The 16,354-nt window shown below is 39.3% G+C and overlaps 1 protein-coding gene across 4 annotated transcripts in view; it reads right to left on the bottom strand.

The window, feature by feature from the left end:
* RGSL1 (regulator of G protein signaling like 1) overlaps positions 1-16,354 on the bottom strand; it is a 118,125-nt gene that overhangs the window by 25,570 nt on the left and 76,201 nt on the right. For all 4 annotated transcript variants that reach the window (XM_054524543.1, XM_054524524.1, XM_054524522.1 and 1 more), the window contains exons 13-15: positions 8,239-8,356; positions 7,708-7,828; positions 5,819-5,948 (exon numbers count right to left, since the gene is read on the bottom strand). In XM_054524543.1, coding sequence (XP_054380518.1) covers positions 5,819-5,948; positions 7,708-7,828; positions 8,239-8,356 — 369 coding nt within the window. The remainder of the gene's footprint in view (positions 1-5,818; positions 5,949-7,707; positions 7,829-8,238; positions 8,357-16,354) is intronic.

Raw genomic sequence — 16,354 nt, forward strand, 5'->3', positions numbered from 1 at the left:
TATTCCCTACATTACAGTCAGGATGATCATTCTAACTTGGCTACTGTTACTAATCTGCTGAAATTTTTTTTTTTTTTTTTTGAGAGGGAGTCTCACTCTGTTGTCCAGGCTGGAGTGCAGTGGCGCTATCTCAGCTCATTGCAAGCTCCGCTTCCTGGGTTCAAGCAATTCTCCTTTCTCAGCCTCCTGAGTAACTGGGATTACAGGCGTGTGCCACCACACCTGGCTAATTTTTGTATTGTTACTAGAGACGGGGTGTCACCATATTGGTCAGGCTGGTCTCGAACTCCTGACCTCTGGTGATACACCCACCTCGGCCTCCAAAGTACTGGGATTACAAGCTTGAGCCATCACCCCCAGCCTGCTGAAAGTTTTTTATCGGAACGTCCACTTTTGTCCAAGATAGAGTACCAAGAACTGGATTTATCCTCCCTTCTGAAACGATTTTTAAAAATCAGACAAAATATATTGAAATAGTTTTTAAGACACTGACTATCAGAGAATTAAGGACAGTGATCACTGAGACTTGGGAAAAATGAGTGAGCCCTACTCTTGCCCCACTTTACCACCTTGAGGTAGGATCCATTCCACAGTCAGAGAGGGAAAACCCAGGTCAAGTTCGGTGGACTCTCTGAATTAAGGAGATGGACCTGAGAGTCCAGTGAGACCAACGTGGCTAGAGTTTACAAGACAGAGTTCAAAGAGGAGAGACAGAACCTGGAAATCTGCAGAGGTTCCCTCAAGTTCAGCAGAGTGCTAACCAGCTCATGATATGAGGAAACTACCCAAAGCTTGAGGGTAGGGGATCTGAAAGCATTAAAGAACGGTCCTTGGTGCTCACACAGAAGCAGAAATAGTGCCTGTTTCCACCGAGAGACTAGAAAAACTCATAATTTATGAGGAATCTCGTAGAATACCAAGGAAGGTTTTACCTTGGTAGTGGAGAATAGCCATACAAATAACATGGCTCTGGATTCACTTAACCAGTCATAAAAGGAAGATCCAAAAGAATAAAACTATTTTTGAGTAACTTAACTGTATCCCAGAACAAAGCTCAGGCATATTTTATAGGAAGATAAAAATATCCAACACCTAAAAAGATAAAATTTACAACGTCTGGAAACCTATTTTAAGGTTCTTATACTATGGGTTGAGTATACTTTATCTGAAATACTTGGGACCAGAAGTGTTTCAGATTTTGAATTTTTGGAATATCTGCATATACACAATGAGACATTTTGGGGATGGGCCCCAAATCTAAACACGAAATTTATTTATGTTTGTATACTCCTTATACATATAGCCTTAAGGTAATTTTATTTTTTTCCTTGGGGACACTGAATAAATTTTGTATTGTGCCCCTCCCTGCGTTTTGACTGCAACCTGTTATGTGAGGTTAGGTGTGAAATTTTCTATTTGTGGTGTCATTTCAGTACTCAAAAACTTTTGGATTTTGGAGGATTTCAGATTTTGGATCTTCAAAAGACACTACTTAAAAAATCAAAAAGCAAGCCATCAACTGAGAGAATATATTTTCAAAATATGTCCATCAAAAATATATCCAGATTATATAAAGAATTCTTATAACCCAATAAAGGCCAAGACAACAAAGTTTTTTAAAAATGGGCAAGAGGTACGGACAGACACTTCACTAAAAAACGCACTATATGTATGGCAAATTATATGGTTTGGTTGTGTCTTCACCCAAATCTCATCTTGAATTCCCATGTGTTGTGGGAGGAACCTGGTGGGAGATAATTGAATCATGGGGGTAGGTCTTTCCTGTGCTGTTCTCATGATAGTGAATAAGTCTCACTAGATCTGATGGTTTTAAAAAGGGGAGTTTCCCTACACAAGCTCCTCTCTGCCTGCCGCCATCCACGTAAGATGTGGCTTGCTCCCCCTAGCCTTCTGCCATGATTGTGAGGCCTCCCCAGCCACATGGAACTGTGAGTCCATTAAAACCTCCTTTTCTTCCCTGTCTTGGGTATGTCTTTATTAGCAGTGTGAAAATGGACTAATATGTAAAGCAAGCACATGAACACATACTCAACATCATTAGTCTTCAGATAAAATAAAAATTAAACTAAAACAAGATACCATTACATACCCTCTAGAATGGCTAAAATTAAAAAGACAGATAATACCAAATGTTGGTGAGGATGGGGAACGATTGAAACTTTCATACATCAGTGGTGAAAATGCAAAAATGGTACAATCACTTTGGAAAACAGCTTGGCAATTCCTTATAAAGTTAACATACACTTACTACATAACCCAGCATTTCTACTTTCAGATATTTACCCAAAAGAAATAACATATGTCCACACAAATACTTGTACCTGAATATTTATAGCAGGGTAGTTCATAACAGCCCCAAAGTGGAATCAACCCAATATGTAACAATTGGTGAATGAAGAAACAAATTGTGCTATGATACAACGGAATACTACCCAGCAATAAAAAGGAATGAGTTACTGACATATGCAATAGCATAGATGAATCTCAAAAGCATTATGCTATGTAAAAGAAGCTGGTCACAAAAGACTATTGCATGCATGCATTAAGACTACTGCTTGATTCCATTTATATTAAATTCTTTAAAAGACAAAACTGTAGTAATAGAAAGCAGGTCAGTTGTTGCCAGACCAGAGAGTAGTAGTGGAAGGGGGAGGGTGTTGATTAAAAAGACACATAAAGGAATTTCTTGTGATGAAGCAAGTATTCTATATCATGACGGCAGAGATACTTACATTCATCAAATTGCACTCTTAAAATTAGTGGATTTTACTCTATAAAATTGTAGCTTAAAAAGTGATTCTAAAAAGTAATTTAAAGATAAACGGGAAGAAAAGAAAACAAAGCAGCAAGAATTCATAACTTTTGACGATTTTTGTTCAAAAGGGAAACAGACAAATGTGCCAGATAATTTGAGGGGAATGTAGAATCAGGGAGAAATTATTATTAATTTTTGGTTGAGAGGTACTATGCCATATTTGGTGCCGATTGAGTAATCCAGCAGAGAAAATAAAAATGATGCAGGAGAATAAGCAAAAATGGATGAATGCCCTTGAGTAGATGAGGGCCTGGATGCTTCCTTAGGAGAAAGGACAGGCAGCCTACTCAGTGACCAGAGCCTGTGAATACAGAGGAGGCTGACCAGGTGATACAGAGGAGGGAAGCTGTAAAACGCCTCTTTTGATTGCTTCTGTTTTCTCAGATACAAAACACACACACACTCTGGCCTAAGAAAATCAGTAAGATTAATGGAGTGGAAGTTCCAATGGGAATCAAAGTTTGTTTGAGGCAGGAAACTATAGAAAGAGTGTGAAAACACATGTACATTTTAAAAGGCAATAGTAAAATAAATGCTTGTGTTCAAGATAGGGGTTGCATCTGTGATGGGTAAAGGGGGAGTTCTATTGAAGAGGGGCACCAGGTGTCATCTGAGTTATGCCATTTTCTGTTTCTTGGCTTGGATGATGGGTATTCAGCTGCTCATATAGTCACTTATAAGTATGCTATATTTTAAATAAAAGAACTTAGAACAGTGGCAGGCTGAGTGTCACAAGCTCTTCCCTGCATCTAAGGGGAATTGGAAGTCAGGTAGACCTCCTGTTGAATTGGATAAGTATAGGTCTTGGGTTCTCACATAATGTTGGGGAAGTGGGAAGTCAAAGAATGATGAAACAGGACTTCCTACCATTCTGGGGCATGAGGGCTTGAGCTGGTTTTATTTAAAAGAAGAAATAAAAGAACAAGAACTTTTTTTTTTTTTTTTTTTTTTTGAGATGGAGTCTCACTCTGTCACCCAGACTGGAGTGCAGTGGTGCAATCTCGGATCACTGCAACCTCTGCCTCCTGGGTTCAAGTGATTCTCCTGCCTCAGCCTCCCAAGTAGCTGGGATTACAGGTGCACACCACCACGCTCAGCTAATTTTTGTATTTTAGTAGAGATGAAGTTTCACCATGTTGGTTAGGCTGGTCTCGAATTCCCGATCTCAAGTGATCCACCCGCCTCGGCCTACCAAAGTACTGAGATTACAGGCATAAGCCACCGTGCCCAGCCTGCTAGAACTATTATTGAAGCCAAAATATTTGATTGTGAAGCAGTTCATAAAAGATATATACAAACTTTTTTCAAATTAAAATAAATGGTATTAAAATACCAATAGAAAAATAGACAAAGGGCACAAACAGTTCAAGAAAGAATACAAATGGCCAGTAAATAAAGATGCTCAACTACTAAAGAAATATAAATAAGAATAGACTATCTGGCACATTATTTTTCATTTACCAGGTTGGCAGTTTTTAAAATGTACAACACACTGTGTTGATGAGAATGTGAGGAACCAGACACTAGTTTATATGGTTGGCAAGAGTTTAAATTAGTGCAATGTTTTTGGATGGTCAAAATTTAACTGTTTTTAACCATTTACCCATCATTCCCATTTTAAGGAACTTGTTTCATAGAAACACACAATTGCAAAATATGTATGTTTTGCAGCATTGTTTAAGTGAAAGTTGGAACAACCCAAATATCATCAAGAGAGTCATGATTTGTCACTGCCAACCCTTCCAATCTCATCTCAAGCATTTGCCCCATCTCATTAATCTCTAGTCCAACTGGCCTGATTGCAGTTTTTGAATTGCACAGTCCTCTTTCTTATTTTATGATTCTGTACATACCTAGAAATCACTCTCCTCCCATCCCACCTACCTAAGTTGGTCATTTCTGAAAACTCAACTTTATGTCATTTTCTAGGAGACATTTTCTCTGGCCCTCCTGCCTTGACTAATAGGATCTCCCTGCAATTATCATTGGGTTTACTCATCACAATTATATAATAATAGCAGTAACACTAGCTAACCCCCTTATAGCATGTACTATTGCCAAGCATAGTTCTAATAACCCTGTGAAATAGAAACAATTCTCATTCCCATTCTACAGATGAGAAAACGGAGATACAAAGTAATTTTCCGAAGGTCCTTCAACTAGAAAGTGACAGATTCAAATCTAGGCACTCCGGCTCCAACATCTGTGGCTTGTATTTTCTGTTTGAAATCTGTAGGTGCCACAGGGCAGATCCTCTGCTGCAGGCTCACTACTGTTCACTACTGTATCTCCAGCACCTGGCAAACTGCTTGCCACATAGTAGATTCTCGAAAAGTGTGTTAAATGAATGAATGAATGAGTGAAGCTGTTGAATTAATCCATATAATGGACATTTTATGGCAGTCAAAAACAAGGCAGATATATGTGTACTGACATAGAATGATGTCCAAGATACATTGTTGAGCAAAAAAAAAAAAAAAAGCAAGTTACAAATCAAATATGTGGCATCAATTTTGTGGGAAAAGTAAATATTAAGATACATATACAGAAAAATAATTGGGAGGTAGGTTTACAAGCATTAACAATGTTATCTCTTGAGGGACTTGCATTTCTATACTATATATTTCTGTAATTTTTATTACCTCTTTATTAACAGCATGTATTAATTTATAAGCAGAAAAATTTTGAAAATAATTTTTAAAGAGTAAATTCAAAAACATAAGGAAATTATTTTGTAAAATGTGAGATTTTGCAGTGCCTTAGGTTAATTATTCCCTAACCTTGCTGGCTCCTTAAGCAGAGGCCTCTGGGCTTGCATCCTCTCTAGGAAGGCCTAGGCTTGGCTTTGCACACAGGACCTGGGGTTTTTTGCTAACTCCAGGCTGCCACAGGCATGACACAAAGCAATAAGCTTCTTATGTGGGCTGATCCTGATGGCTAAAATATCAACAGGGAGTGGGGGTAAATACAGAAATGACTTACTTTCCTTGCTATTTTGCATTTCCTGGTGAAGATAGTCTTCAAATTCCTGGCGCTTACTAGGATTCAACATAAATCTGCGGTACTTGCAAAAACTCCTGATAAAGCTGATCATTCTCAGCCAGCCTTTCTTCTGGGGAAAGAAAGAGGAGTATAACATGTTCATTAGTATAGTTGCTGTTCACCGAGAGTCTACCGTATGCCAAAACTTGGCATTCGTTACATTTAATCCTCACAACACCTCCGTAAAGGAATAATTTTTAGCTCCAATTTAAAGGTGAGGAAACTCAGGTTAGAGAGCTTGTATAATCTGCCCGAAATTAAGTAGCTGGTCGGTGAAAGATTCCAGCTTCAACAGACTGGAGCCATTTGCCCATGCTCCTTCTACCAAAGCCTTTCGACAGTGAAGATGTGAGATGCTGTGATTGGGAGAGGGAGCATGAGAGCTAAAAACTGGAAGAAAAGAGGACAGAAATAAAGAACCAAAGGCTCGGGCAAATTTGGAAACATTGAAGGAATAAGGAAATGAGCAAAGCCATTTCTAAGCACTTAAAAAAGAAAATATAATTATTTGCACCCACTCATACACCTACACAAACACACACACACGTGAATTTCATAAGTTTCTTCATCTGTTTTTTAATAGGTACCCAGGAACCACTGTACATTTTATTTGTCCTTCAAGAAATTGATACTTAGAGCCAGAAAGACTCTTGTTGATTAACTAGTTCAGTTGTCTCAGTCTACAGAGAGGGAAACAACATAAGCCTGGCTTTAGACAGAAAGCAGTGAAGTACAAAAATCACTGAATTTGGGATCAAAAAGTTTGAGTCTGGAGCTTGGCTTCTCAGAACCTAATTGTGTAATTTGGGTCAAGTTACTTAACCTGTGTCTCAATGTCTCCATGTGTAAGACAGAAACAATAGCCTTCAGGGTTGCAGTGAGACTTAGTGGTTATATATGTAAACCTCAATGCAATGCTTGGCAAAGAGTAGGCATTAAGTACATGTTGATTTCCTTTTATCTTATTTTCTAACAACAACTGGAAGGTCTGAAATTAAACCAAGTGCACTGGTTCTGGGTACAGTATTCTTTTTAGTAATCTATATGACCATTCATGGTGCCCTGACATGCAGTTTATTCATATATGGAGGAAATACAGAGGAGAAAAGGAAGAGTAACACATTTTCATCCCTGAGTATTGGATCAATGGACTTAGGCATTATTTTCCAAGATATCTTAGAATGATCTTTGGAGTCAGATCGAGCTGGGCTAAAATTTTTCTGATACTGACCAACTCTAAAACAAGTGAATTTCTAAGGGGGCATGTATTTTTTTGTTGTTGTTGTTCTCAAACCATATAGAGACTTTCCTGAGTAACATTCCTGTCTCCTCTTTCTTCCTTTTTTCTGTTCTCCCATAGGAGAAAGAATGAGCTAGATAGTTTGAAAAAAGGAAATGGTGTTCTCAGCACTTTGCATTCTCTCTCTGGTTTGTTTGTCTGCAAGACACTTGTTACAAGCTCACCTTTGTTACACAGTAAGAGGCTCACCCTGGTAAGTGGAGGCCTAAGTTGTTCCGTTAGACCAGTGACGGGGTTTGTAAGTTTAATTCGGGTTCAGAAAACCAGCAAAACCACTTTGCTTCATTGCCAAACCATGTCCTCTACGCTAACTTTCAACTAGAAGAACTCCATGTGTCCAACCCCTGTACCTATTACTCAGTTGATTCTAATCACAGGTAGAGAAGAGAGGGACTTGCTTAAATTCCTAGTGTAATAATTTATCTGAGTCTCAGATTCCTCCTTTGCAAAATGGGGATTTAAAAACCTATCCCCAAGACGATGGTTTTTTTTGTCTCTAATGTCTTATTTCACTTTCTTCTTCACTAACCTGGGATTCCTGTAGGTAAGTTGACACTATCTTTGAGGGCTTCCTAGACGAAATTTGTACTTCACTTTGCACTTCCACCTCCTGAGGGCAAGGTGGGAACAGGTCTTGATAATCTTTAAACCTGCCAGAAGGACATCAGGAATATCAAACAGGGCAAAAACCTGGCACATAAAAGATAACAGTCCAGGCAAACCTACCTCAGCTTCTGGAGGAAGTCTCAGTGGTAACTGGGGAATAGTAAAATACTAAAAAATTCTCTTCTTACTCTATCAGACCTTTGTTAATGTCAGCCTAACCTTCCTGATCAACACTGTATTGTTTCTTGTTAATGCAAACAAACAGAAATGTGTGTGTGTGTGTGTGTGTCAGGTAGATAGGTAGGAAAGTTCAAGATAAGTTTGACTTTTTATTTTGTAGAGAGGCTCTGGCAACGAGCTATGAAAATGGATTATGAAACCCTTGATGAATATGGCTTTCAGAAGCCAAGGAGCAACTCCAGGAAGAATCCTTTCCTTCATTGAGTATACTCACCACTTTTCTTCTATAGATTTCATAATATGTCCCTGGAGCATTAACAGTGTGCTTGTGGTGACATGACGCATGGAAGCGATTTGTTTGACAATAGGGACATCACATTGAAGCATTTCTTCTAGAAAATGCAAGAGAGAAAAGAAGTCGTAATCCTCAACTACCGTTTCTGAGATAGCTGGTGGTGTTTTTTTTTTTTATCTTAGAGTCTCACAGCCCCCATTTTCAATCTGGCTAGACTCTGATCCCGCCATAGTTTGTTTGAAAATCTCCAAAGCATATTTGAAATGTTATGTACAAATGCATTTGTAAACCAAATACTTTCCTCATTTAGTTTCATTCAAATTTTGAGGATGAGTGCTTAAGGGGAAAGACATTTTTAAATGACTTATTTCTGCAGCTGGTTTGAAAAATTTGGATTTAGAGAGAGAGCAGAAGGGTAAAGGATTATAGTTAAATTGCTGGGTAGATGGAGAATCCAAAATTCCAGATAAGTATTGTGAGGGCAGTTTGGTTCTGCAGTTGTTCAGAAACTGCTGTGTTCATTAATGAGACTTGAAAATAATCAAAAATAGGATCTGGACACTCTTCCTCTTCTAGCTCATTCAAAATATTGTGCAGATCTCAACATCCTGAGATTCAATGAATAAATATTGCTTACAAATAAAGATTTGTTAATTTGACCTATTTTTCTATATTTTCTATATTCATAAACTTTTATTTTCTTATCTTGGTTTACTACAAGCAAAAACCAAACACACAAAAATGCCATCTGTGACAAAACAGGAGGCTCTATCTTCATTGCTTTGCATTACTTGCAACTTCTGCTTTTGGCCAAGATTTTATTTACCATATTTACCCTCCCACCTTAGGAAACAAAATAAGACACAACTTATGAAACAAAGATTTTCAGGCATACAGTTCTCCTTCCCAGTACAACTCTCTTCACAATTCATGGGTGGTGGATACTCCACCTTTGCAGGCAGCTAACTCTTGGTTTTTGTATCTAACTTCAGGCTCATTGGTTTAATGGTCAAATGACTTGAATTTGAATTCAAGTTCTACCAAGTGTACAAGCTAGTTAACCTCTCTGTTTCCTTTTCTTCATTAGTAAAGTGGAGCTGCCTATCCCTATATTACAGGGATTAAATAAAATTCTATTTTTAGAATTAAATAAAATTAAATGAGAGGATACATGTGAAAGTATCTTAGACTTGGCTCCTTTCACTAGTGATATAGTTTGGCTCTGTGTCCCCACCTAAATCTCACCTTGAATTGTAATAATCCCCATGTGTCAAGGGCAGGACCAGGTGGAGATAATTGAATCACGGGGGTGGTTTACCCCATGCTGTTCTTGTGATAGTGGGAGAGTTCTCATGAGATCTGATGGTTTTACAAGGGCTTCCCCCTTTGCTGGGCACTCATTGTCTCTCTTGCCACCCCGTAGAGAGGTGCCTTCTACCATGATTGAAAGTTTCCTGAGGCCTCCCCAGCCATGTGGAACTGTGAGTCAATTAAACCTCTTTTCTTCATAAATTACCCAGTCTCAGGTATTTCTTCATAGCAGTGTGAGAATGGACTAATACAGTAAATTGGTACTGGGAGTTGGGCTGTACCCTGTAAAGCCACAAGGGTGGAGCTGCCCAAGGCTGTGGGAGCCCACCTATTGTATCAGTGTGACCTAGATGTGAGACATGAAGTCAAAGGAAATCATTTTGGAACTTTAAGATTTAATGACAGCCCTACTGGATTCTGGACTTGCATGGGAACTGAGCTCCTTTCTTCAGGCCAATTTCTCCCTTTTGGAATGGGTGTATTAACCCAATGCCTATATCTCCATTGTATCTAGGAAGTAACTAACTTGCTTTCGATTTTACAGGCTCATAGGCAGGAGGGACTTGTCTTACCTCAGATGAGACTTTGGACTTGGACTTAATGCTGGAATGAGTTAAGACTTTGGGGGAATGTTGGAAGGGCATGATTGTGTTTTGAAATGTGAGAACATGAGATTTGGGAGGGGCCGGGGTGGAGTGATATGGTTTGGCTCTCTGTCCCCACGAAATCTCACCTTGAATTGTAATAATCCCCATGTGTCACAGGCAGGACCAGGTGGAGATAATTGAATCATGGGGGTGGTTTCCCCCATGCTGTTCTCATGGTAGTGAGTTCTCATGAGATCTGATGATTTTACAATGGGCTTCCCCCTTCATTTGACACTCATTCTCTCTCTTTCTGCTCCATGAAGAGGTGCCTTCTGCCATGATTATAAGTTTCCTGAGGCCTCCCCAGCTATGTGGAATGGTGAGTCAATCAATCCTCTTTTATTTATTTATTTATTTATTATTATTATTATTATTATTATTATTATACTTTAGGTTTTATGGTACATGTGCGCAATGTGCAGGTAAGTTACATATGTATACATGTGCCATGCTGGTGTGCTGCACCCACTAACTCGTCATCTAGCATTAGGTATATCTCCCAATGCTATCCCTCCCCCCTCCCCCCACCCCACAACAGTCCCCGAAGTGTGATATTCCCCTTCCTGTGTCCATGTGTTCTCATTGTTCAATTCCCACCTATGAGTGAGAATATGCGGTGTTTGGTTTTTTGTTCTTGTGATAGTTTACTGAGAATGATGATTTCCAATTTCATTCATGTCCCTACAAAGGACATGAACTCATCGTTTTTTATGGCTGCATAGTATTCCATGGTGTATATGTGCCACATTTTCTTAATCCAGTCTATCATTGTTGGACATTTGGGTTGGTTCCAAGTCTTTGCTATTGTGAATAATGCGGCAATAAACATACGTGTGCATGTGTCTTTATAGCAGCATGATTTATAGTCCTTTGGGTATATACCCAGTAATGGGATGGCTGGGTCAAATGGAATTTCTAGTTCTAGATCCCTGAGGAATCACCACACTGACTTCCACAAGGGTTGAACTAGTTTACAGTCCCACCAACAGTGTAAAAGTGTTCCTATTTCTCCACATCCTCTCCAGCACCTGTTGTTTCCTGACTTTGTAATGATTGCCATTCTAACTGGTGCGAGATGGTATCTCATTGTGGTTTTGATTTGCATTTCTCTGATGGCCAGTGATGGTGAGCATTTTTTCACGTCTTTTTTGGCTGCATAAATGTCTTCTTTTGAGAAGTGTCTGTTCATGTCCTTTGCCCACTTTTTGATGGGGTTGTTTGTTTTTTTCTTGTAAATTTGTTGGAGTTCATTGTAGATTCTGGATATTAGCCCTTTGTCAGATGAGTAGGTTGCGAAAATTTTCTCCCATTTTGTAGGCTGCCTGTTCACTCTGATGGTAGTTTCCTTTGCTATGCAGAAGCTCTTTAGTTTAATTAGATCCCATTTGTCTATTTTGGCTTTTGTTGCCATTGCTTTTGGTGTTTTAGACATGAAGTCCTTGCCCATGCCTATGTCCTGAATGGTAATGCCTAGGTTTTCTTCTAGGGTTTTTATGGTTTTCAGTCTAACATTTAAGTCTTTAATCCATCTTGAATTGATTTTTGTATAAGGTGTAAGGAAGGGATCCAGTTTCAGCTTTCTACATATGGCTAGCCAGTTTTCCCAGCACCATTTATTAAATAGGGAATCCTTTCCCCATTTCTTGTTTTTCTCAGGTTTGTCAAAGATCAGATAGTTGTAGATATGTGGCGTTATTTCTGACAGCTCTGTTCTGTTCCATTGATCTATATCTCTGTTTTGGTACCAGTACCATGCTGTTTTGGTTACTGTAGCCTTGTAGTATAGTTTGAAGTTAGGTAGTGTGATGCCTCCAGCTTTGTTCTTTTGGCTTAGGATTGACTTGGTGATGCGGGCTCTTTTTTGGTTCCATCTGAACTTTAAAGTAGTTTTTTCCAATTCTGTGAAGAAAGTCATTGGTAGCTTGATGGGGATGGCATTGAATCTGTAAATTACCTTGGGAAGGATGGTCATTTTCATGATATTGATTCTTCCTACTCATGAGCATGGAATGTTCTTCCATTTGTTTGTATCCTCTTTTATTTCCTTGAGCAGTGGTTTGTAGTTCTCCTTGAAGAGGTCCTTCACAACCCTTGTAAGTTGGATTCCTAGGTATTTTATTCTCTTTGAAGCAATTGTGAATGGGAGTTCACTCATGATTTGGCTCTCTGTTTGTCTGTTATTGATGTATAAGAATGCTTGTGATTTTTGTACATTGATTTTGTATCCTGAGACTTTGCTGAAGTTGCTTATCAGCTTAAGGAGATTTTGGGCTGAGACAATGGGGTTTTCTAGATATACTATCATGTCATCTGCAAACAGGGACAATTTGACTTCCTCTTTTCCTAACTGAATACCCTTGATTTCCTTCTCCTGCCTAACTGCCCTGGCCAGAACTTCCAACACTATGTTGAATAGAAGTGGTGAGAGAGGGCATCCCTGTCTTGTGCCAGTTTTCAAAGGGAATGCTTCCAGTTTTTGCCCATTCAGTATGATATTGGCTGTGGGTTTGTCATAGATAGCTCTTATTATTTTGAGATACGTCCCGTCAATACCTAATTTATTGAGAGTTTTTAGCATGAAGCGTTGTTGAATTTTGTCAAAGGCCTTTTCTGCATCTATTGAGATAATCATGTGGTTTTTGTCTTTGGTTCTGTTTATATGCTGGATTACATTTATTGATTTGCGTATATTGAACCAGCCTTGCATCCCAGGGATGAAGCCCACTTGATCATGGTGGATAAGCTTTTTGATGTGCTGCTGGATTCTGTTTGCCAGTATTTTATTGAGGATTTTTGCATCAATGTTCATCAAGGATATTGGTCTAAAATTCTCTTTTTTGGTTGTGTCTCTGCCAGGCTTTGGTATCAGGATGATGCTGGCCTCATCAAATGAGTTAGGGAGGATTCCCTCTTTTTCTATTGATTGGAATAGTTTCAGAAGGAATGGTACCAGTTCCTCCTTGTACCTCTGGTAGAATTCGGCTATGAACCCATCTGGTCCTGGACTTTTTTGGTTGGTAAGCTATTGATTATTGCCACAATTTCAGCTCCTGTTATTGGTCTATTCAGAGATTCAACTTCTTCCTGGTTTAGTCTTGGGAGGGTGTATGTGTTGAGGAATTTATCCATTTCTTCTAGATTTTCTAGTTTATTTGCGTAGAGGTGTTTGTCATATTCTCTGATGGTAGTTTGTATTTCTGTGGGATCGGTGGTGATATCCCCTTTATCATTTTTTATTGCATCTATTTGATTCTTCTCTCTTTTTTTCTTTATTAATCTTGCTAGTGGTCTATCAATTTTGTTGATCCTTTCAAAAAACCAGCTCCTGGATTCATTTATTTTTTGAAGGGTTTTTTGTGTCTCTATTTCCTTCAGTTCTGCTCTGATTTTAGTTATTTCTTGCCTTCTGCTAGCTTTTGAATGTGTTTGCTCTTGCTTTTCTAGTTCTTTTAATTGTGATGTTAGGGTGTCAATTTTGGATCTTTCCTGCTTTCTCTTGTGGGCATTTAGTGCTATAAATTTCCCTCTACACACTGCTTTGAATGCATCCCAGAGATTCTGGTATGTTGTGTCTTGGTTCTCGTTGGTTTCAAAGAACATCTTTATTTCTGCCTTCATTTCGTTATGTACCCAGTAGTCATTCAGGAGCAGGTTGTTCAGTTTCCACGTAGTTGAGCGGTTTTGAGTGAGATTCTTAATCCTGAGTTCTAGCTTGTTTGCACTGTGATCTGAGAGATAGTTTGTTATAATTTCTGTTCTTTTACATTTACTGAGGAGAGCTTTACTTCCAAGTATGTGGTCAATTTTGGAATAGGTGTGGTGTGGTGCTGAAAAAAATGTATATTCTGTTGATTTGGGGTGGAGAGTTCTGTAGATGTCTATTAGGTCCGCTTGGTGCAGAGCTGAGTTCAATCCCTGGGTATCCTTGTTGACTTTCTGTCTCGTTGATCCGTCTAATGTTGACAGTGGGGTGTTAAAGTCTCCCATTATTAATGTGTGGGAGTCTAAGTCTCTTTGTAGGTCACTCAGGACTTGCTTTATGAATCTGGGTGCTCCTGTATTGGGTGCATATATATTTAGGATAGTTAGCTCTTCTTGTTGAATTAATCCCTTTACCATTATGTAATGCCTTCTTTGTCTCTTTTGATCTTTGTTGGTTTAAAGTCTGTTTTATCAGAGACTAGGATTGCAACCCCTGCCTTTTTTTGTTTTCCATTTGCTTGGTAGATCTTCCTCCATCCTTTTATTTTGAGCCTATGTGTGTCTCTGCACGTGAGATGGGTTTCCTGAATACAGCACACTGATGGGTCTTGAGTCTTTATCCAATTTGCCAGTCTGTGTCTTTTAATTGGAGCATTTAGTCCATTTACATTTAAAGTTAATATTGTTATGTGTGAATCTGATCCTGTCATTATGATGTTAGCTGGTTATTTTGCTCATTAGTTGATGCAGTCTCTTCCTAGTCTCGATGGTCTTTACATTTTGGTATGATTTTGCAGTGGCTGGTACCGGTTGTGCCTTTCCATGTTTAGCGCTTCCTTCAGGAGCTCTTTTAGGGCAGGCCTGGTGGTGACAAAATCTCTTAGCATTTGCTTGTCTGTAAAGTATTTTATTTCTCCTTCACTTATGAAGGTTAGTTTGGCTGGATATGAAATTCTGGGTTGAAAATTCTTTTCTTTAAGAATGTTGAATATTGGCCCCCACTCTCTTCTGGCTTGTAGGGTTTCTACCGAGAGATCCGCTGTTAGTCTGATGGGCTTCCCTTTGATGGTAACCCAACCTTTCTCTCTGGCTGCCCTTAACATTTTTTCCTTCATTTCAACTTTGGTGAATCTGACAATTATGTGTCTTGGAGTTGCACTTCTCGAGGAGTATCTTTGTGGCGTTCTCTGTATTTCCTGAATCTGAATGTTGGTCTGCCTTGCTAGATTGGGGAAGTTCTCCTGGATAATATCCTGCAGAGTGTTTTCCAACTTGGTTCCATTCGCCTCATCACTTTCTTTTTTTTTTTTTTTTTTTGTAGGAATATACGTTTTTTTTTTTCCTTTATTATTATTATTATTATTATACTTTAGACTCTATGGTACATGTGCGCAACGTGCAAGTAAGTTACATATGTATACATGTGCCATGCTGGTGCACTGCACCCACCAACTCGTCATCTAGCATTAGGTATATCTCCCAATGCTATCCCTCCCTCCTCTCCCCACCCCACAACAGTCCCCGAAGTGTGATGTTCCCCTTCCTGTGTCCATGTGTTCTCATTGTTCAATTGGGACATGGATGAAATTGGAAATCATCATTCTCGGTAAACTATCGCAAGAACAAAAAACCAAACTCCCCGTCACTTTCAGGTACACCAATCAGACGTAGATTTGGTCTTTTCACATAGTCCCATATTTCTTAGAGGCTTTGCTCATTTCTTTTTATTCTTTTTTCTCTAAACTTCCCTTCTCGCTTCATTTCATTCATTTCATCTTCCAGGGCTGATACCCTTTCTTCCATTTGATCACATCGGCTCCTGAGGCTTCTGCATTCTTCACTTAGTTCTCGAGCCTTGGTTTTCAGCTCCATCAGCTCCTTTAAGCACTTCTCTGTATTGGTTATTCTAGTTATACATTCTTCTAAATTTTTTTCAAAGTTTTCAACTTCTTTACCTTTGGTTTGAATATCCTCCCGTAGCTCAGAGTAATTTGATCGTGTGAAGCCTTCTTCTCTCAGCTCATCAAAGTCATTCTCCGTCCAGCTTTGTTCTGTTGCTGGTGAGGAACTGCGTTCCATTGGAGGAGGAGAGGCACTCTGCTTTTTAGAGTTTCCAGTTTTTCTGCTCTGTTTTTTCCCCATCTTTATGGTTTTATCTACTTCTGGTCTTTGATGATGGTGATGTACAGATGGGTTTTTGGTGTGGATGTCCTTTCTGTTTGTTAGTTTTCCTTCTAACAGACAGGACCCTCAGCTGAAGGTCTGTTGGAGTACCCGGCCGGCTGTGTGAGGTGTCAGTCTGCCCCTGCTGGGGGGTGCCTCCCAGTTAGGCTGCTCGGGGGTCAGCGGTCAGGGACCCACTTGAGGAGGCAGTCTGCCCGTTCTCAGATCTCCAGCTGCGTGCTGGGAGAACCACTGCTCTCCTCAAAGCTGTC

The sequence above is a fragment of the Pongo abelii genome, chromosome 1 (assembly GCF_028885655.2).
Source record: "Pongo abelii isolate AG06213 chromosome 1, NHGRI_mPonAbe1-v2.0_pri, whole genome shotgun sequence".
Classification (NCBI taxonomy): Eukaryota; Metazoa; Chordata; class Mammalia; order Primates; family Hominidae; genus Pongo; species Pongo abelii.